At 39.2% G+C, this 26,342-nt stretch overlaps 2 protein-coding genes across 2 annotated transcripts; both read left to right on the plus strand.

The window, feature by feature from the left end:
• Positions 1 to 979: 979 nt before the first annotated feature.
• On the plus strand, positions 980 to 7,457 carry LOC106934364 (homeobox protein Hox-B6a-like). Its single transcript, XM_015014198.2, has 2 exons — positions 980 to 5,239; positions 6,543 to 7,457. The coding sequence occupies exons 1-2, from the start codon at positions 4,699 to 4,701 to the stop codon at positions 6,821 to 6,823; spliced, it is 822 nt and encodes a 273-aa protein (XP_014869684.1). The 5' UTR covers positions 980 to 4,698; the 3' UTR covers positions 6,824 to 7,457.
• Positions 7,458 to 11,149: 3,692 nt separating this feature from the next.
• On the plus strand, positions 11,150 to 14,672 carry hoxb5a (homeobox B5a). Its single transcript, XM_015014188.2, has 2 exons — positions 11,150 to 12,085; positions 13,319 to 14,672. The coding sequence occupies exons 1-2, from the start codon at positions 11,416 to 11,418 to the stop codon at positions 13,564 to 13,566; spliced, it is 918 nt and encodes a 305-aa protein (XP_014869674.1). The 5' UTR covers positions 11,150 to 11,415; the 3' UTR covers positions 13,567 to 14,672.
• Positions 14,673 to 26,342: the final 11,670 nt, after the last annotated feature.

Below are 26,342 nucleotides of genomic sequence, written 5' to 3' on the forward strand. Positions count from 1 at the left end.
TTTTAGCTTTAATTGTCACTGCTATCTGAAGTTTCTCACATTCCTGGACTTCCTTCAGCGGTCCTCAGATGTTTACACTGAAGTTAACACAGACACATACGTCTGATTTACTGCGCAGAAATACAGCCAGCTTATCCGTTGAAAAAGCTGAAACGTTTGGGCTTATTATCATCCTTGGAAGTTTTGGGAGTCCAGGGCAGACTGTCTCTAAATGTAGATCCACAAAGAGCAGCAGCTTCACGCTAGAGGCTAAATATTGGCGGTTTCCCACACTGACCGCCTCCAAAGTTTTCACATGTGCGTAGCCTCCTTGAATACTTTGATACATTTCAGAAAGTACAAGCATGACAGAGTTATATATTATGCGGAAATTCTACGCATGTACAACAAACATACAGTACATTGACAAGACTGTAAACATTTAAGCGTTTTTATTCTCTTAATATTGCACACGTTCCAGTCTAAACCAAAGGGAAAAGGCCTGTTACAAAAACATGTTATGGCTGAACGTTTCTCAGGATGCATTTTAAGAAGATGTGTGTAAGTAAATCGTAAGCCAAGGAAAATGCAGTTTGAGTCCCATCCACAACAACAACAACAACAACAACAACAACAACAACAACAACAACAACAACAATAATAATAATAATAATAATAAATAATAAATAATAATAGATACAGCTTGTTAAGGTAAGATATTATCAGTGACAAAGCAAAAATATGAAAACCATAATATTTACTCTATGTCACTTATATATAATTTATTGTAAAGAAGAAGCTGCTGTTCTGGGTTAAACGGCTCTGCGTCGATCTGAAGGAAAAGACTGCCTGTCTGAAATGAACACGGCAGCACGATGAAAGTATTTCTGAAGAGTGGTACTGTATGTTCCCCGTCCGCTGGAGATACTGAAAACACGTGGTGTGTTGGTGCCAAAAGCTCCAAACTGCTTGCAGAAAGATCCATTTCTCTGCCGTTTGATGCTTTTTGCCCCCGACTGTCCAACACACCTGCGACGACACACAACAGTCTGCACTGAAACACCACGTGTCTCTTCAGCAGTAACTACAGTCCATGTCCATGAAATAAGAAAGCCGCACTGATTGCAATGCTTTTAAATGAAAGAATCGTGTTTTGAAAACCGGTTTAATGAGGTTATTGTTTAACCTGATTCTGTCTGAACATCAGCAGCTTTAAAGTCAGCAGCCACAACAAACCAAACATCATTCATCGATTGAGGACATCTTTCGTGCTTTTTATATGATCTGTGATCTGTATAACTGGGTCAAAAACTTACTTAACAATTTATAAAATTAGTTTGCAAACTAATTTTATACATTGTTATGTTTGAACTAAACCTCATGCAAGGTAAGTTTATTTGCATAACACATACAGGTAAAAACAAACAAAAAAACATAAGCAACAAAAATTACATTTTCCCAAATGTCATAAAACAGTCAAAAATCCTCATATTAAAATATTGGAATGAAGACTAGAATTAATGAAAGTTCCAGTCATTATTAATAAAAGTCAATTACAGATACCTGGATTTTTAACGTTAATTTAAATTAACTCAATGTTCTACTATTTTCGCCGTGTTTTTGCAGTTTATTACAGATTAGTGACGCATAAAAACTGAATGATGCCCCCCATGCCGACTTGCAATTATAGCCTTATGCGACAGACCTGTTAGGTTTTTTATTTGTTTTGTTTTGGAGAAAAGCCACGCAAACGGCATTTGTAAAGTTGCTCGTGAAGTTGAAAAAGTTATGATTTAGACCCATTCGATTTTTGTTTTCGCTGTTTGCAAAAAAGTGACAAGAAAATATAAAGAATAAGTCATTTCTAAATCAATTAAAATTAATCTATTTATTAGTTTTCCAACAAAAACGTCATCCATCATTTTTTCACTTTTTAATTGATGATTCATTTGTTGGAAACACTTTGACATGTTGGCCTGTTTTGATTCTGTATGTCCGATGATTTATTTCTTCACACCACGTTAACTTTTTAAAATTAACTTCACTGCTTGTTTTCGTCATCACCGTAAATATTAAATTAGATGTCGGAACATGGGACTATGTGGAACCTGTTCCGAGTTTTAAAATGACCAACCCGACCGCTTGATATGCCAAAGTCACTAATGCAAAAGGATTATAGTTAATACAATAACAGTGTTACCGTCCTATGTCTGTCCCCCGACTGCAGGCAATCCCTGTCCTTTTCCAAGAGTCGCTGCTTATCAATGATTAGACCCCAGTCAGCTCCAAAACAATTTGGCTGCTTCCCGTTCCCACAAAGCGGGGAGGAAACAGAGCGCCCTGCCGGGGAGAGAGGGAGTTCATCTTCTTTGAAAGAGGCCAAGAGAGGGGAGGTGGAGGTCAAAAAGTAAAAAGTAAGTTAAAAATAAAGGTTGCAATTTTCAAATTCAGGTGGTCCAGCAAGAAACACAAAAATTAGGCTGAAGTTATTCAGCTTCCCAGCCATCTCTGAATGGCGTCTTTAATAAGAACTTGGCTTCTTGGGAATGCACTGGGTGGGAGAGTAAAGTAGAAGCAAAAAATAGAGTCTTTGTCTCGATTTATCAGTCGGACTGTCTGTAGTTTGGCTACGGGGACAAGCCGCAGCCTGTGGAGGAAACAAAGAGAGACACAGAGAAGAAGATTTATTTATGGTTGCGGTTATTTTACAACCTCACTGACACACATTCGGCTTGAAAGTTTCTTTCCATTTTTCCTTTTGCTTTTGTCCTTTTCTCTTTCTTTCTTCCTTTCTTCCTTTCTTTCTTCCTTTCTTTCTTTCTTTCTTTCTTTCTTTCTTTCTTTCTTTCTTTCAACAAAGAAGAAAATTATCGGTGTCTCCTTGAGTGGTATGTGTGCTGTGTGTGTGTGTGTGTGTGTGTGTGTGTGTGTGTGTGTGTGTGTGTGTGTGTGTGTGTGTGTGTGTGTGTGTGTGTGTGTGTGTGTGTGAGGTGACTCTCGGTGGTGTTAATGTGCATTGTATATGTACGAAACATAGTTTTTAAAATTTTATTTAAGTTTTAATTTCGCTATGCTGAGTTCAGACAAAACAAACATCTGAAGCACAATGAAGTCTAAAAAATGGCAGTCTTTGTGAAGGCACTTCCATGCGCAACTCCTGAAAACATAAAAAACATTAATTCTCACTGTTAAAATAATTATTATTTTTCAGACCTCAAAGTCAACTATAGATAAATAGAATGCAAAATGTTCCTCTTCTGTGCTTACATTCTCATTTACGTTAACTAGAGGACTTCAATTCAGTAATTTGAACATTTCTCTTGTTAGATTCTAGTATATAGCTTCGGGTAAATTGTTTGATTCCTTTGCCATTTAAAAGAGTGCTGGTGTAATCAGTGTCATTGAAACCAATACAAAATTGATTTTTCTGTTTCTTTTCTTCTTCTCCTCTTACCTTTCAGACTAATCAGTGTCACAGCTCAGGAACATAATCATTCACAGCACACATAGATCACATGTAACCAATTCTAAAAACTGAAGCGGAAGTTTTTGAATCAATGTCGCCTTCAGACAGCAGAATATGGAATAGACAGCGAATTCTTCTGAATTCTATTCAGAAGATTGCCATTCGATCGGCATTCGTTCTGATAAAGAAAAAAGAAAGCTTGTGAAAGAGGACACACACGTAGAGTAGCGGGGATGTAAATCAACCCAGCAAACAATCAAAGGCCACCAATTACAAACAGTCAAACGTCTAAATGACAGGAAGGGAGAAGAGCCTCCATTCTAAGCTAACTTAGATCCCTACAAACAACATGCAAACATACAGGATGATACACGAGTCGTGTGCGGTCCAGCATGTTGTATTCATACAATAAATTCATTCTGACGCGATGTGTTGGCTATTATCCACAAAATGAAAAGGATATGTGCTCAGTTTCCTCTGGTGGTGAAGCTTCAGCCCAAACATGCACACACACGATTGTACTGGCAGGCGCTGGCTGCGGTTTTTATGGGTTCAACATCAGATGAAGGACGACACACAAGAGGAGATACGATCAATTTAACGCGCGGACAATTCCGCTGTGATTGCACAATCTCACCGGGAGCTGCAGGAAGATTAGAAAGAGAAATGAAATGACAATTAGAAAGGGAGAACGGGAGTGGGAGATTGAAGTAGGGAAATAAGAAAAAAAGGGGCGGGGGGGGGGGAGCGAGAGGGTCGCGGGAGTTCCCAGGCCCCCTCCTCTTCCTCCTCCTCTTCTCTCCCAAACGAAAGGAAAAATGAGGTGAACTAATGCCATGCAGAGGAGCTTCTCATTGGTCAGTGCTTGGTCAGCTGGTCTCTGACTCCCCCTATGCTCCTCACCCAATTCCTGTGACATACACACACATAGACTCTTTCTTGCTACCGAGCCCCCCAACACACTATGCTAAAGCACTGGCACCCAGCCACCCCAGCTTCACCCTCCTCACCCCTCCTCCCAATCTGCGATAAACTCAGTGATAGCAGCAGCAGCAGCCCGTCGGACTCTGGGCTATAAAACACAACAAATCATAAAGTGCAGGCAGGGAAGGCAGAGGAAGGAGGACGGGAGGAAGAACCGTTAGTCTCCTTCTTCTTCTTTACCGCGTTATCATTGTTGTTGTGTTTGTTACGTGCCCTCCTGTACTTCCCTCTTCTCTTCTTTTCCTCCTTCTCCTTTCCCACTTTTACCAATGAGTTCATATTTTGTAAACTCCTCTTTTCCGGTGATACCGGGAACGGGTGGAGGCGGCCAGACGACGTCGGCAGAACCATTCCTTGGTCAGATCTCACTTTACTCATCGGGATACGCAGACCATCCGCTCAGACACTACCCAGGGGCAGCGACTGTGACTGCGGCCGCGGCCGTGGCTTACAGCGCTCACCAGGATAAATCTTATCCAGCCTCTACCTACTACCAGCAGGCTGCGAACGGAGCGTACAGTGGGCACCGAGTGACGGGGGTGGCAGTTGGGGGCTCGACTGGACCTGGTGCATGCGACTACGCCACAGCAGCAGCGGCGGCTGCCGCGGCGGCCACGAACTTCTACCGAGACAAGGATCATCCCTGTAGTCTGGATGAACACCAACTTGCTCTGAACCAAGACGGCATGCATCGCAAAATGGAGTGCGCTGGGCTCGGAGCAAAGGGGTTATTTGGAGAATCCATGGATGACAAACAAACAGCACCAACTCCGATTTATCCGTGGATGCAGCGGATGAACGCATGCAACGGTGAGGGTTCTCTTCTTCTCTGTTAAACTGACGTTTTGTTTCCTCTGTCAGCCAGCCTTATTCCGTCCTCTTCCTCCTCCTCTTACTGGAGCTGCTTTATAAAGCTCGTTTGTAGGCTTACCAGTCAGTCAAGGCATTGATGTTTTATTGTCCATCATAAAACTGGTTTGTTTGGCTCAACGTCGCAGTTACTTTGTGACCTATTGACTGACGCAGCTACCGGGCAGGGACAGCTAACTTAAAGCTGTTAAAGCTCAGTCTGGCAGGCATTGTTTTCAATGAGGGACAGGAGGAGCACCAATATTGTCATTTGCTCAACCTATTTGCTTCTTCCTGAATGGTACTATTTAGAGTATTTTAATGTGTAAATTGCAAAACATTTCTTTTTTGTCAAAAAATAATTCTTTAAGAGAACAGTTTTTCATCCGGTTGTTTAAAACAATTCCTGTTTTTGATTAAAAAAATATATCATTTAATTTCCTGAAATTCAATTATGCAGCCCCCTACCACACACTACCAAAGCACTACTAAATATAATGAATCCCTGCATCGTGTACTGATTATTCAAAACAGGGCGACGATCGTTTCACTGTATGAGAAAATGCAGGACTGGTAGTGACAACTAGGTCAGGGTGTTTTTTATATCAGTCTTGCTCTTCAGTGTTGCAGGAAGTACATCAAAGCAAGATTTACACGTGTGCTGATGCTGTCCTGCAATTTACAGATTTATATTAGTAAGAAGGAAAATGGAATATTGAGTGTCGATTAAAGAAAAGTCAGTGGGTCCTAGCTGCTGTTGTGCTCGGTCCTTCAAGAGATTCTTAACTGGACAGGACGTGGAAAAAACATCAACTATATGAAAAACTGTAAGAAGAGAAAATCTAGAGGTAATTAGTAGTCTAATGTAAAGTTAGATCTAAAACGAAATCCACAAAAAAGAAACAGGTTATCTGTGATTTAAATTTTATTTTACATGTTTCTGTTGCAACGGTGTGATTTTCCACATGTTCTATATTTTGATATATTCAAAATCAAAATGTTGAACCCTCTTCTGAAGATTTAGAGTATTGTGGCTTGAACATTTTTCAGTGTTATTCTAAATAAAAATAACTACATCTTCTGTTCTTAGTATCATTAACAGAAGAAACATTGAACTGATTCTTAAATGATTAATAGAGAAAGATTTATATTTAACCGAAATCAAGTACCCTTGTCAGCGAAATGCGCCATGTGTATAATTTTTGGTGTAAATACTTAAAGGAATGTAACTCCTCTCGTGACTTTGTCTCTTTTTATCTGTTAGGTACCTTCGGCAGCCCCGGAAGACGTGGCCGGCAGACATACACTCGCTACCAAACCCTGGAACTGGAGAAGGAATTCCACTTCAACCGGTACCTCACTCGGAGACGGCGCATCGAAATTGCGCACGCGCTCTGCCTCACTGAGCGTCAGATTAAGATCTGGTTCCAGAATCGGAGAATGAAGTGGAAGAAGGAGAACAAGCTCATTAACTCATCTTCTTCCTCCTCTTCCTCCTCATTCACTCTAAATGGTACAGATGAAGAAGAGAAACGGACGGAGTGAAAGAAAAGAAAATGACGTGAGACATTAAAAGCAAGAGAAGGATGGAAGAAAATTCGTGCTCCAATGTGTTTGTTAGATGTGGACATTTTGTGAGCCCACCGCTCCATTCGTTTCTGTCTGACAGCTCAACCGTGTGGATCACAAAAAGGACCAAGATGCTTTAGTTTCTCTAAAATGAGTCACTAAACGTTGTATCAGTGAAAACAACGTTTTGACCCACTTTTGATTTGGAGCTGCTTCTTCTTCTTCTTCTTCTTCTTCTTCTTCTTCTTCTTCTTCTTCTTCTTCTTCTTCTTCTTCTTCTTCTGCTATACTTTAAAACAGAAAAAAAACACACTCTCCTAAATCCTACATATTTACTAAATGCTGAAACTTTAGGAGGGTAGGCAGAGTGGCAGCAATGAAAAGTAGATAATGCAATAAAGAAATAGAAATTGCCAGGGACGGCACATGAACGAACAATATATATATATATATATATATATATATATATATATATATATATATATATATATATATATATATATATATATATTTGTCGCTTCTGGCTCTCAGATCGCAGTGCTGATAAACGGTGGGTTATGGCGTGGATGGTGTCTCAAAAAAAAATAAATAAATAAAATAAATAAAAAAACGTGATTTGCAGCATTCCAAAAACTACCTAAGTTATAGAGATTTTTTATTTTTTATTTTTGTTTCGTTTTGTTTTGTTTTTATATCTGCCAGGCACTTGCTTTGAAGGAAACGCTTTCCGGTTGGTCCTTTTTTCTGTTGGCTGTTATACTGTGTGGTGTCTTCAGTTCAACCTGGGATTGTGTTCCACACGTACTAAAATCACGGAAAGGGAAAGGAGTGGATATATGTCATATGGTATTGTACATATTGTAGCTAAAGTATACAGATTTAGTCAAGGACATGTTCTTTTCGTATTGTGACAATTATTCAACTTGGAAGGTCTTAACGGTCGTTTTCAGTTATTATTTTTCCACTTGGTTGTACAAAAAGTGCGCGGAGGTGTTGACCTACTGATTTTTTTCTCCAAACTACCTAAACACCTTCAGGGAATTGTAAATTTGATTAAATTTGTTGCTTTCTGTTCGTTTTTTTGTCAAGTAAGTATACTACCTATGAGAAATTTACAATAAACTTTAAAGAAGTGCATACAATGTTTTTTTTTTTTTGAGTATAGGGATGCATGCTTGCAGATTTATTAACTAACTCTAACAAAGTACTTCCATACTGTAAGGTTGAAAATAGGTTTATTTCAAGATTTAGTGCTTTTTTTTATGTCGGAGACTAATAAACCTTTTAGCCTTTTTCATGTAGGCTAAGTGTGAAACATGCAACACATTTAAGGTGCGGGGGTAACGCTGGGAGTGGTGGTTCTATTGCCGGGGCTGGAGGTCCGAGGGTACTCTGTGCAGGGCCAGTTAGGTGAAGGGCTCTGCAGGAGAAGTGACGGCGGCGTGAACTAATTAATGAGCAGAGGCAGGCAGAGAAAGCTGACCTGTCCTTAAGCAGGCCAGCCAGACACATTGAACATATACACACACACTGCACCCAAACAAAGTGGACAATGTCCTGGTGACCTTTTCAACTGTGCGTGTCCCCAGAGTGACCGGCGAACGGACCTCCATTTGAGTTTTGCTGATGCAGCACATCGTCAGAAATAAAGCAAACACTTTCTGTCTTCATCTCATGTGACGCTTCAGCATGGCTGAACAGAATCACACAGATAATCAGTATGCATTCAGTTCCCAATTCCACTTTTCATTTTCTCTGACATAAGACTTTTTCATTGAATTATATAATAACAGTAGGATTATGCACATTTTTATTGCAATAGTCACATACCTAGATGAGAACAAATGAGTTAAAAAGTGTTTCACCTATTGCATTAACATGTTTTAACATGCAAAAATGTATTTGTTATGGTTCAGTTTTTATAAGTGTTTTTAAAATATTGTCATGTTTACTACAAAACATATTATAATAGCAATATCATATAATAAACATCACAGCTAAATAAAAGATGTTTCACTGTCTGTGAGAAGAATGCCAAAATTAATAGCCACAGATAGCTGCTGTGCCTCCCCCCTTTAGGATGAGAACTGGAATTTATTGCTGTTTAAATTCGACAATCCTTTTTAATCTTACTCATGCCATCTTTGACTTTGAAAGTGAACCATCTTAAGAGGTCCTCAAAAACAATAAGACAGCGAAAGACATCTGCCCGGTGTAAAACAGAAGCAAAACAATGTGAGTCAAATTAAGACATGCAAAGTACATCACCAGTTGGATGTTGAAAACAGGGTTTAGCATTGGCTTATTATAAATTTCTCCCATACCAAATTAAAAAAGAGTTTGTAGGAGTAAGCGTGTATCACAAAATGTTCATTAAGATTCAAAATTACAGTTGGAGTTAAAACAATTCTAAAATGGAATAGTTGTCAACATATAAGAATGTTACAGATGTGGAGTTTGTCTTCAGAGAAAAGTTGTCCCCAACTGGCAATGTGCCTAAGATATGGTGATATGTTGCTCTATGAAGATTCAGTAGAAGTGTTGGAAGACCTTCACAATTTGAGAAAGATTAAGAAATTAAAAGTGAGAATAACGTGTAATGGTAAAATTGTGTGAAATTGTGCTAAATCTGTTTTCAGCCTTTTTTTAACTGCCTGACCTGAAACTTCTCAACTTTGAATTCCTTCACTCTGTTGTCCAAAAAATATATAGATCAACTAAAAATAATTGATTTATTATTATTATTATTATTATTATTATTATTATTATTATTATTATTATTATTATTATTAAGCTTAGACAATAGTAATCATTCATCCATATTTACATTTTAACATTGTCTCAAAGCAGCTGGGTGGGTGTCTGGAGTGCAGCCTATGACTGTCTATAATACAGGATAAATTTTTGATTTCCATTCAAGCGGAAAAAAACTAGAATTTCTGATCTTCTCTACTCTAACCAGTGTGTCAGAGTTGCAAGAACGCATGAACACTGTGCATGCTGAGGCCAACTCAGACGCACACAGGCACTGTGGCCTGTAATACATCCTAACACAGGAATCAACAAATCATAAATCAGGAGATTTCTACCCGGTGTGGTGAGCAGAGATCAGGTTTAACATTCCACGACTGCAGCTGAGGAGAAAGCAGAGTAAAGCTTAGAAAGTAGGGCACCATATAAATGGTACTGGAAAGAAGGATGGAAAAAAAGATGACTAAAAAATATTTTATAAAGTTATGTGAATTACTATAGTGAATATGTTTTCCTGTACAAGTCATGGAAGAGATTGGTTTATTGCTCATGCACGACCTGATTCTCTGGTACACTAAACCATTTATGGTGTTTTTTGTTTGTTTGTTTGTTTTACTAAGAAAGATACATCATGAAAAAGTTATGAATACCGTGTGCAGCTGACCTACAGATGAGGAGAATGTTGCAATAATTCATAATAAAGGAACATGAACGTCCTGCATAAGTCACCTGCTGACTTACATGTTTATGTTACTTCAATAGTTTTCTAAATATTCATTATTATTATTATTATTATTATTATTATTATTATTATTATTATTATTATTATTATTATTATTATTATTATTATTATTATTATATGCACGTCATAGTAAAGCCACAGTTCTAGTCGTGTGACCTAAAAAACTGGTATTTCGATTAAGTATGCTGTTCGTGATTATTGTGATTATTCCGGTTGTTGTTGTTGTTATTATTATTATTATTATTATTATTATTATTATTATTATTATTATTATTATTATTAATACTAGACTGCAGCGTGTGGTCTTTGGTCCGTGTGTATATAACTTATTGAGTATTTTTGTTTCGTCTCGCCTCTAATTTGCTCCCTTTATAAAGGTCAGATAAGACTGGTGGAACTCGTTCGATGGTTTGTCAGTATGGTAAGATGAGGGTACCTGTAGAAGGAATTTGTAGTTTTATGATGGCCCAATATGACCCGTTTGAATGTACCTTTAGTTTTTCACTCTGCTCTTCTCCCAGTCCTCCCAATAAATGCAATAAATTATATTTGCAGTAGGTGGCGCTCTTAATTCACCCCAGCACCTCTTTTATCCGAAAAAAGGATGCGCGAAGAGGGAGAAAAGGAGCGACAGCTTTCCCCCGCCCAAGCCTTTATCATTAGAAACTTCAGAGCATGAATTACCTCTGCAAAGTCATCTGCGAGAATTTACGAGTGGTCTGCAAAATCACGTGACCACACCCCCTCCTTCTCTGTTTCTTTCTCTGACTCCTCCCTCACCTCACCCCTCACCTCCCCCATGACACACACACACACACACACACACACACACACACACACACACACACACACACACACACACATTTAGATCCAAGAAGCACACACAATCGCCACCCCACCCCCATATTTGGACGGCGCATAGCTAAAAACGAAGTACAGTGTAACGCCATAATTCACTAATACATCATAAATCGTTGAAAGTACCCGCGTTATAACGACCTAGAGAAATCTAACAAATCAAGCCCCCCTCTTTCTGACTTCTCAGTTGTTAGCCTCTACTCTGTAAAACAACTAAATGAGTTCTTACTTTGTAAACTCGTTCTCAGGGCGCTACCCGAATGGCCCCGACTATCAGCTGCTAAATTATGGAGCCAGCAACAGCGCAATGAACAGCGGGACGTACAGGGACTCCTCCTCTGCCACAATGCACCATGCGACTGGCTCTTATGGCTACAGCTACAATGGCATGGATCTGACCGTAACCAGCCGAGGAGGGGGGGGCAGCAGAGCCGCAAACACCGGAGAACACTTCGGTGGAGGCTCAGCGGTCGATGACTCCAGGGGCTTCGGCTTCAGACAGCCGGTCAGTTGTTCGCTTGCTTCCCCAGGAAATTCTCTCTTGGCAGGCGGTCGTGAGAACAGCAAACTGGGCACACAGAGATCGTCTCCCCCCTCAGAGCAACCAGGAAGAAGCAACCTCAGCTCTCCAAACCTGTCTTCATCCACGATGGCCGGCGGCGCGGCTCGGCGCTTCACAGAGATTGAAGACGCTTCACCAGACAGCGAGGACCTGCTCCTTCCTCGGGAAGCCAGTCATGGGAGTAATCCACGGCCCCAAACCGGGCACTCACAAGCTATTCAAAAACAGGAAGGCAGCCCGGCCGGATCAGCTGCTGGCAGTATGGGCAGCGACGCGCAGTCACCCCAGATTTTCCCTTGGATGAGAAAACTGCACATTAGCCATGGTACATTCTGACTCTTGGCTTTAAAGTTTATACTTTTTGTATATTAGAAGTTGACACTGAAACATTTGTTGAGAGCATGTAAAAGACGTGAAGTTAGATTCCAGCTTGTGGCGCTTATTTAAGGAGTCACTGTTTCTTTCCATCTACGCAAAATATTTAGCAAGAGAAAGCTTTCATATAATTTGAGTACAATGAAAATTATAAAATATTTGACAAGCAGCAAGACATTTAGACAACACATTTTGTCTGCGCCTGTAGGTATCTTGGGCCTACGCTGCGCGGAGAAAAAAAAAACAGTTATAAAATTACAAAACGGGCCACGGTTATTGGTGTCTTCATTTTGCAAGATTTCATTTTCCCGCTAACTGAATTCTAATTGAAAATTGCAGTCCAACTAACGAGGACGGGTTGCTTTATCAAACACAAAATTTTTGCATGTTGACCCAACTCCCTTTTACCATTGCACCTTGGAAGCTTTACTCGGACTATTGTTCCTTCTATCTTTTCGCCTTTTTTAAGTCTCACAAAAACGTCATAAATCTGTCAAATGTAAGTCGAGTGGGACTGCAAAGTTCAACATGCCGGGGAGCACACACAGTACCCGTTGAGGAAAAAAGCAGCAGGGAAACAAACAATGAGAATATGCTATGGCTGCCCTTTTAAAAAGTCGGCCTTTATTAGTGTGGAAACTTTATTAAAGAAGTGATGCAAAGGAAGAGGCAATAAAACCCTTAAGGGATCTGAGGGGAGTTGAAGGGAGGGACGTGTAAGGTGAGGGTAATGTTTAAAAAAGTAGGCAGATTTAAGGAAAAATTTAAGTGTGGAATAAATATACTTTAAATTGAATAAATAGAATTCATATGAAGGGAAGATCATTTTCCGGCTCTTATTTAGTGCGCTTTTTTAAATAACACTTTTGCCTGCACTTTTGTCTTTGCCTGCTGTGCTCTTACTGTTTAGTCCGCCTATGCACAATGATGCAGTGATGACCTGTAGCTACAATCGCAGATGCAGTTAAACAGACTTTTATGATTTAGGGCCACATCTTGTCTTTACAAAGCTGCTGTGTAAAACCAGAGTGAACCTGAAAAATTGTGCATCCAATAGGCTCTAAATGTTGCCTATTGCCCCTGACATGTTGTCTGACGATGCTCGTTTTGTGTTTCTTTTTTCTTTTTGTCACACGTGGGGCCCTCTGTCCTAACAGCGTTGTGTTCCTTCCAAACCCCTCAGATATGACGGGCCCGGACGGGAAACGGGCGCGGACAGCGTACACCCGCTATCAGACTCTGGAATTGGAGAAGGAATTCCACTTCAACCGGTACCTAACGCGGCGGCGGCGCATCGAGATTGCTCACGCACTCTGTCTCACGGAACGACAGATCAAGATCTGGTTTCAGAACCGGAGGATGAAGTGGAAGAAGGATAACAAGCTGAAAAGCATGACACTGACCACGGCTGGCAGCGCCTTCCAACCGTAGGAGTAAAATCCCTTTCAAAGAACCTGGTCATTCAGCTCGATGACTTGTTATCTAAGACTGGAGGGAGGCAAACAGGGCAAAAAGCGCAAAAACCCGAAAAGAACAACATAGAAATTAAAGAAGAAGGCTTACGGGACTGGAGTAAAAAAAAGGGCAATGAAGAAAATAGTCCAGGATAAACCGAGACGTTAACTTTTGATTTATAAAACAATGTTCTCAGATTAGAAGCTGTATACAGTACAGCAGCGCAGCACTTTTCATTCGAATGCTATAGCGGTGTTTCAAGGCCACAGGGGAATACTGACTGGTACTCTTATGAACTGGCAGCCAACACACAACTAATATATATATATATATATAAACATAATTTTGTGCGTGTGTGTGTGTGTGTGTGTGTGTGTGTGTGTGTGTGTGTGTGTGTGTGTGTGTGTGTGTGTGTGTGTGTGTGTGTGTGTAGGTGAGTGTCGTTATACAAAATACCAATTGCAATTGATCGACTTTAGGTCTTCTTTCCCAGCCGTACTTTCTGGCCATGGTGTGTCTGATATTATTTCATTTATCCTGTGGATTATGTTGGTAATGTGCTTTCTATTGCAACTTCAACTCTTGAATAGGTCCTCTAAGTTATTTCCTCCCACTGAAACTCAACCCCTACTTGTTTAAATCTGCATCCCCCTCCCGTCCACTCACCTTGCCACAGTGTTGTTACTACATCACTGACATCTGCACTCATATTTACTGTGGAAGAAGGAGAAATGTTTGCGCGATCGTGTTTGTGATTGAGAGTATGTGCATATGTGTATTTGTTTAACAAAATGGCATTCACGTCTCCATCCGTTCTTATTGCTGTATATATAATTGAAATAAGTACAACTGTGCCATACTGTTATTGTAATTTGTTGATTTGTTGGAAATGTCATATTTGATGTACACAGATATAGCGACATTTTGACTGTTTTACTGTTTGCGGTTACTTTATGTGAGTGCGTGGATGTGTAAAATCTGTGTGGTATTGTGTCCCTGTAAACTTTGTCAGTGAGGTTTTTGTAGTTATTTGTAACATTGAGTAAAACAATTATGAATAAAGTTTCTCACTGCAATCCAGATCGACAGCATAAGGCCTTGGTTCACAATGAAGAAAGGGAAATGTTATGCAGTATACTGTGGTTCCAAGCTCTCTCCGAAACTTTTTCACCCTACGTTATTTTTACACCAAAACGTCATGGTATTTTACATAATCGATGTCTGATATTTTGCGTTCTGCTAAAATATTATACCTTTACGTCGAATTCTCCTAACAGTCTTCTCTATTTTGCAGCCCTGTCTTGAACCCTGTGCCTAGAAAGTCCATGGAAGCATCCTCATGGCTAAAGGCGGTATTCTAGCACAAAGCTTCCCGGTTGCAGAAAATAAACAGCAAAACACACAACCAGCTGGTCAAAACGGGACAGTTTTCTTCTCTGTTGCCCTAAGCGGATACAATAACAAATGATCGGCGGTGGACAAATGCGTCACGTTTCAGCCTTTTCCGGCTTCAACGGATGCTGCTCCCAGAGAAATTAAGTTACCTTCTCCTGGTTTCCACTTGTAAACAACCGAATGAACTTTTAAACTCACCGACCGCTGGTGCAGTTCCCCTCCTTTTCTTTCTAACCTACTCGGTAGTCAAATGGATCCTTCTCCGAGGCTCATCAGGACACAGACTCCTGGCTCTTTTTCGTGTCTGTATGCGTTGGTGTATGAAGACATGCATGGATTTTTAAACTAACCCTTCCTGGTTTGGGTCACACTATAAAATGGAGGAAGGATTGACATTTACGTGTCAAACAGATGAGGGTTTTTATCTCCAAGTTAGATCGTAAAAGTCTGTTCTGATTCCTCTCACTGGCTCTCCTCTGGTCACGTGGGGTCCATAAAGTTAGTTTTATGGTTTAGGGGAGTTGACAATGTACCATGTATTTCACATTCTAGAAAGCAAGTGACGGTTTAACGGCTTTGTGTGGATCCTAAAGGGGTCACTAAAGTAGAGACAGAGGCAAAGAAGCAGTGTGTGTGTGTGTGTGTGTGTGTGTGTGTGTGTGTGTGTGTGTGTGTGTGTGTGTGTGTGTGTGTGTGTGTGTGTGTGAGTCTGTGACAGTGAAAAAGAGAGAGAAAGAAAGGGGGATAGAGAGAGAACAGGCCTCTATTAGCCGCAGCTGTTCTTGCTCTGGTTCACACTTGGAGCCCGGAGATCTCTGCTGTGGTCTGCTGTGGACTCTGGGAAAAGCTTGGGGAAGGGGAGTCAGGACGCACAGTGAACGCCTCCCGGTAAGTGGGAGCTAAGTAGAGAGAGGGGTGTGTTTGGTAAAGTGGGAGATGGGGCTGTGTAATTAACGTGTCACTCACTGTGAGCAGTAGTCCTGTTTGGCGCGGCCACCAGCTCCGGTGGATTTCAGGTACATATGACACCTTCTGATGAGGCTGGTGGTGGAAAGATCCTGAGGATACAGATAGAGAAAAACTGAAATTGTTTGAGCACTGTTATCCGAAGTCACAGACTCATGTGTCGCTTTAACTTGTATCTATAGCCCTGGTCTGTAAATGCAGCCACCTGTTTGAGGTTTTAGACATGTATTATTTTTTTTCTTTCTTCAATTTGTAATGAAATATTCGGAGATCTAGTTCAAAGTATTCGTTTAAAGGAAATAAAGTTAAACAGAACAAAAGCGTAAGAAGATGATCACATTTTTGGTGGCACAAAACAAATATTCTGATCCCTATCTTCTTCTTGCCCAACCTGATCAACAGTTTTTTTATGCACAATCATCTTGTGCGGTAAACTGTTTCAGATAAGAATGGAGAATTGCAAAAGCATTCACATCTTCATAAAGATCACACTATGTAGTGACATGCCTCAAAGGGTAGAAGCGAACCTGTGTATGACATCACTCTGGTGTTTTCCAGGCAGTCTGGGTGGAAAATAATAATAATAAAAAGAGAACTGGACTTAAACATTTCAAAGTTCTCCATCTGAAAACTACGTTTCTTTCATTCTGAACGGATGAACACATTCTAAGCCACAGTAACACAAACCTAAACACACATCCGCAAATACAACTCTAAACCTGGCATTATTTTTGTCTTTATTACAAAAACAAAAAGTAGAAAATAAAAATTAATGATGTTAAATTCTTCTTCATTTGTACAGCCGGGATTTCAACCGCATTTAATGTCAAACTTAAAGGAATAGTGAGAACTTGAAGAACTGCAGTAAAAATAGACTGAGTTAATTTCATGTATTTACCAGCAACATGTGTTTCCATTATATCAATTGCAGATATCAATACTTCAAAAACATTGATAAAATGTTATCTCACATTTAAGCACGTTTGCGAATGAAATTGATCCTGCCTTGGCGCACAAGCTCCAGAACTTCAGCAAATCTCCTGCTTTTAGCAGCAATAATTTAATTTCTCTACACCTGACAAGTTAATTGATGATCATTAAGTAAAGACGATTAATATAACCGTGTGTGTGTGTGTGTGTGTGTGTGTGTGTGTGTGTGTGTGTGTGTGTGTGTGTGTGTGTGTTACTGTTGCTAAAGTAACACACGCTTTATAGATAGATAGATAGATAGATAGATAGATAGATAGATAGATAGATAGATAGATAGATAGATAGATAGATAGATAGATAGATAGATAGATAGATAGATAGATAGATAGATAGATAGATAGATAGATAGATAGATAGATAGCTGATTGCTTCAACAAGGACTGAAAGGTGTTAAATCCTTTGTATTTAACACAATTGTTGCGGCACCAAACATACTTTTTTGGGGGGTTAAGTTACTTTAGTTACATTATTTTTTCCTGTTGTTACTTTTTGATCACTACTCTGCTTCTGTTGGCCTTTGGATATAAAACAGAAGGTCCTTTGTTTATAATGGCAAAATTAAGTTGTAGATTCTGGACATACAATTATTGCAATTCAATTGCAGTTATTATAATTATTGAGAATAATATATTAATGTTAATATAAACTAACGGGTTATGAAATAAATTAAATGAAATGAAATAAATTCATGATACAATATTTAGTTTTGTATGTATGCAATCTAAAATAGGACTTTTGATTTCCATGTAAAAATGTTTGAGACTCTTTGAGTTGGCCCTTAAGTACGTAGCGCGTTTTGGGGCTGGCCTGGGTCCTTGAGGAAGTTTCAGTGCAGTAAACAGGAAGCCAAAAAAACCTCCCTATTTCATTTTTCATCAGCTTCCTCCCTTTAATGATGATACAGGACCGCGGTCCGCGGCCTCCAGCCCCTGCCGCTTTCCTCCCACACAGCTCTCCTCACACTTACAGTTCCCCGCGGCGCTCAGGCTGGTAGAAACATACATATCTCTCCATTCCGGGAGACTTAGGGAAGTTTTGGAATGGACAGGGAGAACTGTGAGCTCCTTTTTCCTTTTTTAATTTTTTCTTTTGCTCTGTGTGTGATCAGTTTGTCGTTTATGTACATAGGGCAGTTCCACTCAAAAGAGCCGCTTTTAACTGTTGTGCATTATGTACATTATGCGTATGGGCTTGCTGCTTGTTTGAAGCTGTCAGACGGGCTGGGTTTGTGTTGGTGATGAAGAGTGGAGTTAGGAACTAATGAAACTGACCTTTTATTGCCAGGCTTTGCAGAAGGCGTGTGTTTGGTGTGTTAGGGAGAGTTGTGGGCTTCCTGTGGGATGCATCTTGTTGCGTTTAACTGCTTTAGGGCTTCAGATGAAGTGAAACAGGTAAATGACCGGGATTTGTCATTCGCTTTGTGTTTTACAAAAAGCGTACTCTCTTCAAGAAATCTTTTGAATATAAGAAGTACTTTCGTTCATTTTGGATACAGATGTCTGCTTCACTGCAGACAAAGGAAGTTCAACGATTAGAGATTGGTCAGTAGTCCCCTTTTTACCTCACCCTCCCATTCTCCTTCTTTGCTGCTGTCTGTCTCCTGGGTCAGAATCTCTTGTCACTGTTTCAGCCCTGCGTTTCATCTGGCATTTAACAATATTCTGTTGATTCCGAAACGTCACAGTTCGCGTGCTCAGAGACCCATACGTCAGGCGTGATGGCCTTTGGACACTGATAGGGGTGAAAAGTTCGGTCAAGACTCATGAATAATGAACGAGACGGAGTCACCGCGAGGTCAACAGACAGGCTCGAGCTGAGCAAGACAACGAAGACTCCTGCGCAGGCGCAAAGTCGAGAGAAAACTTCTCTCGACATGGGGGAAAGGTATTAACAATTGGCTGCTTTCAGAAGTGCCCTCTATTTCCGAATCAGATGTCAGGAGGGTGTGAGACAAATAACAAACTTCCTCTTGTTTGGCTGAGTAAACATTGTCAACAACGACTCAATCAGGTCTGATAGTAAATAAAAAGGCTTTTGATCTATTTTTGTGACAATTTAATGAGCCATATTTTAAGTCGATAGATTTAATTTTTGCATAAGCTTCAGAAAGAATACATGTTCTTTCGTTCTCAGAGGTTGGGTTGACAACGATATGTAGTCCCTTGTCTCATATATATATATATATATATATATATATATATATATATATATATATATATATATATGCATCTTGTGTTCTTACAAGATGCAGCTCTTCTTCACCGCCACCAGAGCTCGCTTCAGACCACGAGGACAGATGGAAGCAGCCCAACCAGCTCTGCACCACCTTCACAAGGCGCCACCCCACCCCACCCAACCCCACCCCTCCAATCCCTCGGACACCACCATACCTTTAAGCCACCCACTGGCATTAACTTTAAGCTCCGTCCGGTCTTTCTGCACCGTTTATTATTATTTTTATACTGCTTACCGATTCATTGCGAAGTCCAACGGTAGTGTTTCTCTAATGCCATCAATTAGAAGGGAAAAAAGTCGCATAAGCTGGTGAATAGTGTGTTTCATGTTGATCAATCTGAATCTGCTGAGAATTTTTTAGAGATATGTGCATGTGGATGTCTGTCCTTTACTATCACTGTTTCCTCTCTATTCCCTTCTTCCTGCCCATGGTAAAAAAAAAAAGGGGGGAGCTGTTATCAGCAGGGCTACATGACTCGCTGCTGGGGCTACCAGCAAAAAGTTCAAAGTTGAAGGGTCAAAAGTTCGCCATAATGCGGTAGTTCCACCCTCACCACTCTAACTGGCTCCACTCTCCACCACTCGCACTATGTCAAAGGCAAAAACAGGAGGAGGGGGAGTCAAGGAAGCTGAAGTATACCTCCGCTCCCCTGACTCCCCCTCACTATAGTGAGGGTTTACTCATGACAGAAATAATAGCGGGAGGCGAAGTAGAGGTGAAGGCCTGACCTTTCATTCCTTACCAACATAGTGACAAAAGCAGAACCGCTCCTCTTGATGCAGTTAAGACAGGAAAGACAGAGCGAGACAGGCTGGTGGAGGGAGGGTATTCAGTGACATGCAAGCAGGTACAGGTGTTAGGCTACATGTCCTGTTCACACTGTCCAACATTTGTTTTATATCCACTCAAACTAGAATCGGGTGATTCCCAATTTTCAAGACATGGTCCTTAGAAACATGTATAGATATACTCAATGTTTTTATTTTATTATGCATGATCAAGCCACTGCTCTGATGTACTATGCATATTTATATTCTAAAGAATCCCAGCACTTTTCCCTTTCCTCCACCCCAAATTTACTCACCTTGTATCACCTGAAAGCATTTTCAGGCATAGAGGACTAATGTCTCAGCAAGATCTAGAGAAACTCATCAAAGCGTGTATCTTTAGTCGCATTTATACCTGCAGCAGCGTCTTCACAGGTCTGACTAACAAATCAATCCTCCAGCTGCAGCTGATCCAGAACATTGCTGCTTGAGTTCTTATTAAAACCAAGAAGATAGAGAACATCACCCAGTCCTACAGTCCTTCACAGAAAGAAAAAAAATTAAGATAATGTTAGTTTATAAACCACTGAACGTTTTAGCACCACAGTACATTAAAGTTCTGCTGTTGTTGTATCAACCTTACAGACCTCTCAGATCTTCTGGTTCTGCTTCTACTTTACTTCCATGGAGAAGCAGCATTCAGCTTCTATGCACCACACATCTGGGACAAACTTCCAGAAGATTACGAAACAGCTGAAACACTGAGTTCCTTTAAATCTAGAATAAAAATCAACGCAATATATTTGATGTGTATTTTCTTGACAATTTTGATGATGATCTCTCTCACTCATACATTTAATTATTTCATATTTCAGCAGTTATTTTATATATATATATATATATATATATATATATATATATATATATATATATATATATATATATATATATATATATATATATATATATATATTAGAGGATTTTTAAATTGATCAGAGAGCTACAGGTTCTCACACCATTAGAAACAAGTTCCACTACTTAGCAGCCTTTATAGAATGAAGAGATTGTAGGCAGAATGGTATAGTACAATCTCTTGCAAGCAAAAGCAGCTATTCCACTGTTGTACTGCAGTGAATATGTATAGCCAATTTCATATTTGTTGCTCTCACTATTATTATTATTATTATTATTATTATTATTATTATTATTATTATTATTATTATTATTATTATTGAGAAGTCCAGCCAAAGTTTTCAATCTGATCGTCCTGGAACTAAATGCTACAATTTAGCACTGAATTCCAAGACTGTTGTTTAGGTCTTCACAGTTACTCTTGACCCCTGACCACGTGACTGCTTGGATGAAATTTGAACAATGTTGCACTTACACCAGTCACTGCAAAAGATGAATCCGAAATTCAGAAACGTGCATAAAGCTCGTTGGTGACGAATAAGATTATTTAATTACTGTAATGTGAAAACTGTTGCAATCAATGCATTTCCATAGATTGTTTAAAAGGGGATGAATAATTTTTAAAGGCAATGTTTTGTTAAAATATTTCTGAAATGTATGATGTTGGAAAATTAAAGATTATACCCCTTTTACATCATTTTGTTAAAATGTGGGTGCTGCTTATTCCTGTTAGTAACTTGGTGTTTTATTAGTTTGTTTTTGGCTAAAATAATGGTGAAATGTGAAGTTTAAAGCAATACTAATAGAATTATGTAAATATTGTGGACAAATGTTTCCAGTTACCCCGACAATATTTTTTACATTTTAGACAATATAGCAAATCAGGGCTCTGTGCATTGTCGGCATGGAGTTCACTACTGATGATATACAAACTCTAAAGTCCTATAACAGATTGATTTGTTATAGCCTACTCCCGAGTCTTTCGATTCGTTCACGTATTACCGTTCATGGGTGAGTGATTTATATTTATACAACAAAAGTAAAAGGACAAATGATTGTGGAAGAAAAGAATAAAACCTGTGAAAAAAAGACCTTCACTTCCATGGGTCATTTTTCTTGGAGTAATGACTCCAACTCAATTTGGTATGGCAGAGAAAGCGGGAGAGGGAAGGTCTGGAAGCAAATGACAGAAAGACAGGATGAGGGACAGAAGGGAGTGCAGAGAGGTGGACGTGTCAAAGAAAGGGTGTGGAAAAAAGAGAGGAGGTGAGTGAGGCACAAGGAAAGGGGAGAGGCTGGCTCTGCTCAGGGTGAACGGGAGGTCATCTCGTCTCACCAACATTAAAATGTGGATCAGGGACGCGGGGCGTCACGCCTCGCGCGTTAAACAAAGAGTGTGCCAAACTGGCAGATTAATTTGAAAACTTGAGTTCGTACACTTAATGCCTTAAAGAGACCACAGTCTTCACAGCAACCCCGCTCTGCTCTGTCTACCTCTGTCCCAAAGCCTCCACTTTCCACCAGGCGCTGATCTCTGCGGATCCTCCCGCACCGACGGCGTGGGACGGTAGCGATTGTGTCCGGTTGTGCGGGTTCCTTCCTCCCTCTGGAAGATTCTCGTTAAATCAGTTAAATTTGACAAGAATCGCACTTAGAGGACCGTGTGAAGCATGCTACCGAAGAGTCATATTTTCGTTTTCCAAGTCGGCTGAAAGCGTGCGTGAAGGAGCTAATCTTCGGAAATGGCAGCCTCCTAGTTATGACCTATTACTCCTTTAGAAGCTGCAAAACACACCGAAAAACCCAGTGCTGGAAGATCAGAGCGGGGAAGCGCGGATTTAAGTCGTGACAACTGAAGGAAAACGAGCCTTGTTATGCAGAAAATACATGACGGCGTCCAGGATTGTGTTGATGGTGTAAATTAACACAAAAAAGAACTGATATGACATGGTGGAATCAGGATCAGAAACATGGATCAATTCGGTGGCAGCGACGGAGGAAAGCCAGGTGAGCTTCCCCGGAGTGAGTAGCCTGCAAGGAGCAAAAATACGCTGCATGAAAGAAGGAGATGCTTCGTTTGCATTTCGCTTTGTGTGTGTGTGTGTGTGTGTGTGTGTGTGTGTGTGTGTGTGTGTGTGTGTGTGTGTGTGTGTGTGTGTGTGTGTGTGTGTGTGTGTGTGTGTAGCAGGTGCGTTGCTCATGCTGAGAGGAAGAGGAAGATCACGTGGAGATCCCACCTCCCCTCCTCCTCGGTCTGTTTTTAGTACAGTTCCCTTTTTATTGATTCATCTTTTCATTGATCAGCGTCGCTGTCTTATCGGCTGAGTGGAATTTGCTTTCTGTTTTCCAGTACCATTTCCGCTTTAGTGCCCCATGTCTGCGTTAATTATTTACTTCAACTCAGTCAGGAGACTGTGCTGCAGATAGATAGATAGATAGATAGATAGATAGATAGATAGATAGATAGATAGATAGATAGATAGATAGATAGATAGATAGATAGATAGATAGATAGATAGATAGATAGATAGATAGATAGATAGATAGATAGATAGATAGATAGATAGATAGATAGATAGATAGATAGATAGATAGATAGATAGATAGATAGATAGATAGATAGATAGATAGATAGATAGATAGATGTGAAAACGAAAGTTCGATCATTGAATAGCGGTTTGTTCTTTCTTTCTCCTCTTGGGAGCAGTGATGATGGTCGGAGTTTCTGGACTGGGAGTTTGACATTGCAGGTTCAGCTCCACAGCTTCGAACTCTGAATGCAGCACAAGCAGTGTCAGACGTCGGCGGCTCTTCATTTTTCTCCCTGTTCTTATTTTACATAACAATAACCGCCGAGCTGAGCAGGGTTTAGTTTTTCAAACTGCACAATGGGAGAAAGTAACATTTCTCCTCTTCTTCATTGTTTCTGCAGCTTTTTCACATTCGTAATATTTCAAATCATTGACAAGACCGCTGGCTGTAGATAATGGCTTCTTTAACCCTTCAATATGCTCTGTTTCATTTTCATCTCGTTGCGGCCCTCAACAATATCTTAAAATTCCTTCGTTTATATATTTACGTTTTTTTTTAAAGAAACACCTTATTAAATGGGTTTTTCTTTGCTTTGCTATTATTTTCAGTGTTTTGTTCTGGCCTTTTATTAAAAGGCATGTACATTTTGGAAATATTGCACTTTGCTTTGTCCCGAAGAAATATCGACGTTCTTCTTGAATTACACAATTTAACTACAGTATAGATTATTTTTTTTATCACTCATGATGGACAAAGTACTGACTATGAAAATAAATGCTCCCGTGAACAATGATATATATATATACACACAAACATTTTTATAGATTTTGTTTGCCTGAGGTTTCTTCTAAGTGTTGTCCTGTTTGACTGCATATTTCTGGGTACTTTGACCTCTACAAATTGCGGGGGAAACAATGAATCTGCCATTGGACTGAAAGGTTTGTGCTGACAAACTTGACAGAGAGAAAAACGAGTCCTGTGGTTAGATTCAACATAACTTGATCGATACCTGGAATGACCCCCAACTGAGGGTCAAGGTAACAGGAATATGAGCACATATAATATAATAGAATAGAATAGAATAGAATAGAATAGAATAGAATAGAATAGAATAGAATAGAATAGAATAGAATAGAATAGAATAGAATAGAATAGAAAGCAGCAGATTTTACTCCTTCTCATTTCAACAATCCACGTGTTGTTTGTTCTTTTGAGGAAACATCGAGCTTAATGTATGAAATTCACTGCGTTCCTCTTACATAAATAAATAACACTTGGACTAAATATTATCATCAACAAGGCACAGTGTTATTTAATACAACTGAAAGAAAGAAAGAAAGAAACAAAGAAACAAAGAAAGAAAGAAAGAAAAAAAGAAAAAAGAAAGAAAGAAAACTATGCCATTATGCATTACATGCCTTTTTTTAAGAACGAATCCTAAAATCACTGTTTAATTCAGTTACATCAGAGTTTGCAAGACAGACAACTATGCATTTACTGCGCCGAAGCGGTATTTATCCATTCATTCTCTGCTCCATCCATTCTCCAGGCCGATCTCTCAGGACAATTTTGATAGGACAGGCAGGGTCTCTTCGTGCCAAGTGATTTGTCTTTTCTTTCAAGAAAATGCGTTCATTCTTTAAAAGCGGCCGCTATTGCAGGAGCCAAGATATTATTTTCTGACTCAGCAATTTTTGATTCGTTACAGATGTAACCTTAACCAAATTACTGTATAATTTGATTAGGATTAGCCTGAAGAAATGTACATTATATTTGTTTCACATTACATTTTTAATGGAAAAAATACATCCTATGTATTAGGTACGTAAATAAGTAGTATATTTTGAAAAGAAAACAAACAAAAAACAAAACCAGACTGATAAAGGCCTAAATTTCCCTCCATCGTGGACAGATTCAAATTATCAATATTGTTCAAATAGCAACGTCTCGAAGTATATATGAAATACATATTTAATAATCCTGTCATGTCATGTGCTAAACATATTTTACATATGTACATGGAATTTAAACAATGAAACATTTCGTCATGCTTTTCTTAATCCATTCGTTTGAACAATTAATAACATATCGTTAAATAAATAACACATAATTCCAGTTAAATAACCAGTTTAAGAAATCCTATAATACCTTCCCACCAAATTAAATATATTCGTGTGAGTTATATTTATAGCTTTGGAAAATACGTAGAAAATTGTATAAAGTATTTCTGAAGCATTTTGTGCAGCCTACTCTCCTTCTCTTCTCAAAAGAGCAAAGAAACAAAAGGAACATGTTCAATAGCTGCTCGCTTTTATTGTGAGGCATCGACCTGCAGGAAGTTAGAATAGCGTTAAAATTCCACCAGATCTATCACGTGGTCCGGTGTCAATGACAGATTTAGAGAAGAGAAATCAGAAATTATAAAAACAATACAAGTTTCACCTTTACAGAGTCGATGTCTTCTATATCTACCCTGTAGATCCGGATTTGTGTCAAAATGTCTAAAAGGATCACAAATTCGCTTCTAGGGGAGTATATAGTGGATTTACACACGACGGATTCACCATTGCTACCTTGACCCTGGACGACCAGCAAGCGGCTGCTTCCTGTTCGAAATTGTTTGAAAAATTAAAATGTGATTTTAATTTTGCATATATATATATATATATATATATATATATATATATATATATATATATATATATATATATATATATATATATATATATATATATATATATATATATATATATATATATATATATATATATATATATATGTATGATTTATTAAAATATACAGCAGCTGTTTGGTTCTGTTTACTTAATGTTTAAAAGTATGACATTTTTATGTGAAAAGTATGATGACGGGATAATTTGCTATTCTCTCACTCTCTTTCTCAGATTTTCTTTTGAATGTTTTTTAATTAATTAATTAATTAATTATGTCATTTT

Source organism: Poecilia mexicana, unplaced genomic scaffold (genome assembly GCF_051168715.1).
Source record: "Poecilia mexicana isolate PSO_F unplaced genomic scaffold, ASM5116871v1 scaffold_8, whole genome shotgun sequence".
In the NCBI taxonomy this organism is placed as follows: domain Eukaryota; kingdom Metazoa; phylum Chordata; class Actinopteri; order Cyprinodontiformes; family Poeciliidae; genus Poecilia; species Poecilia mexicana.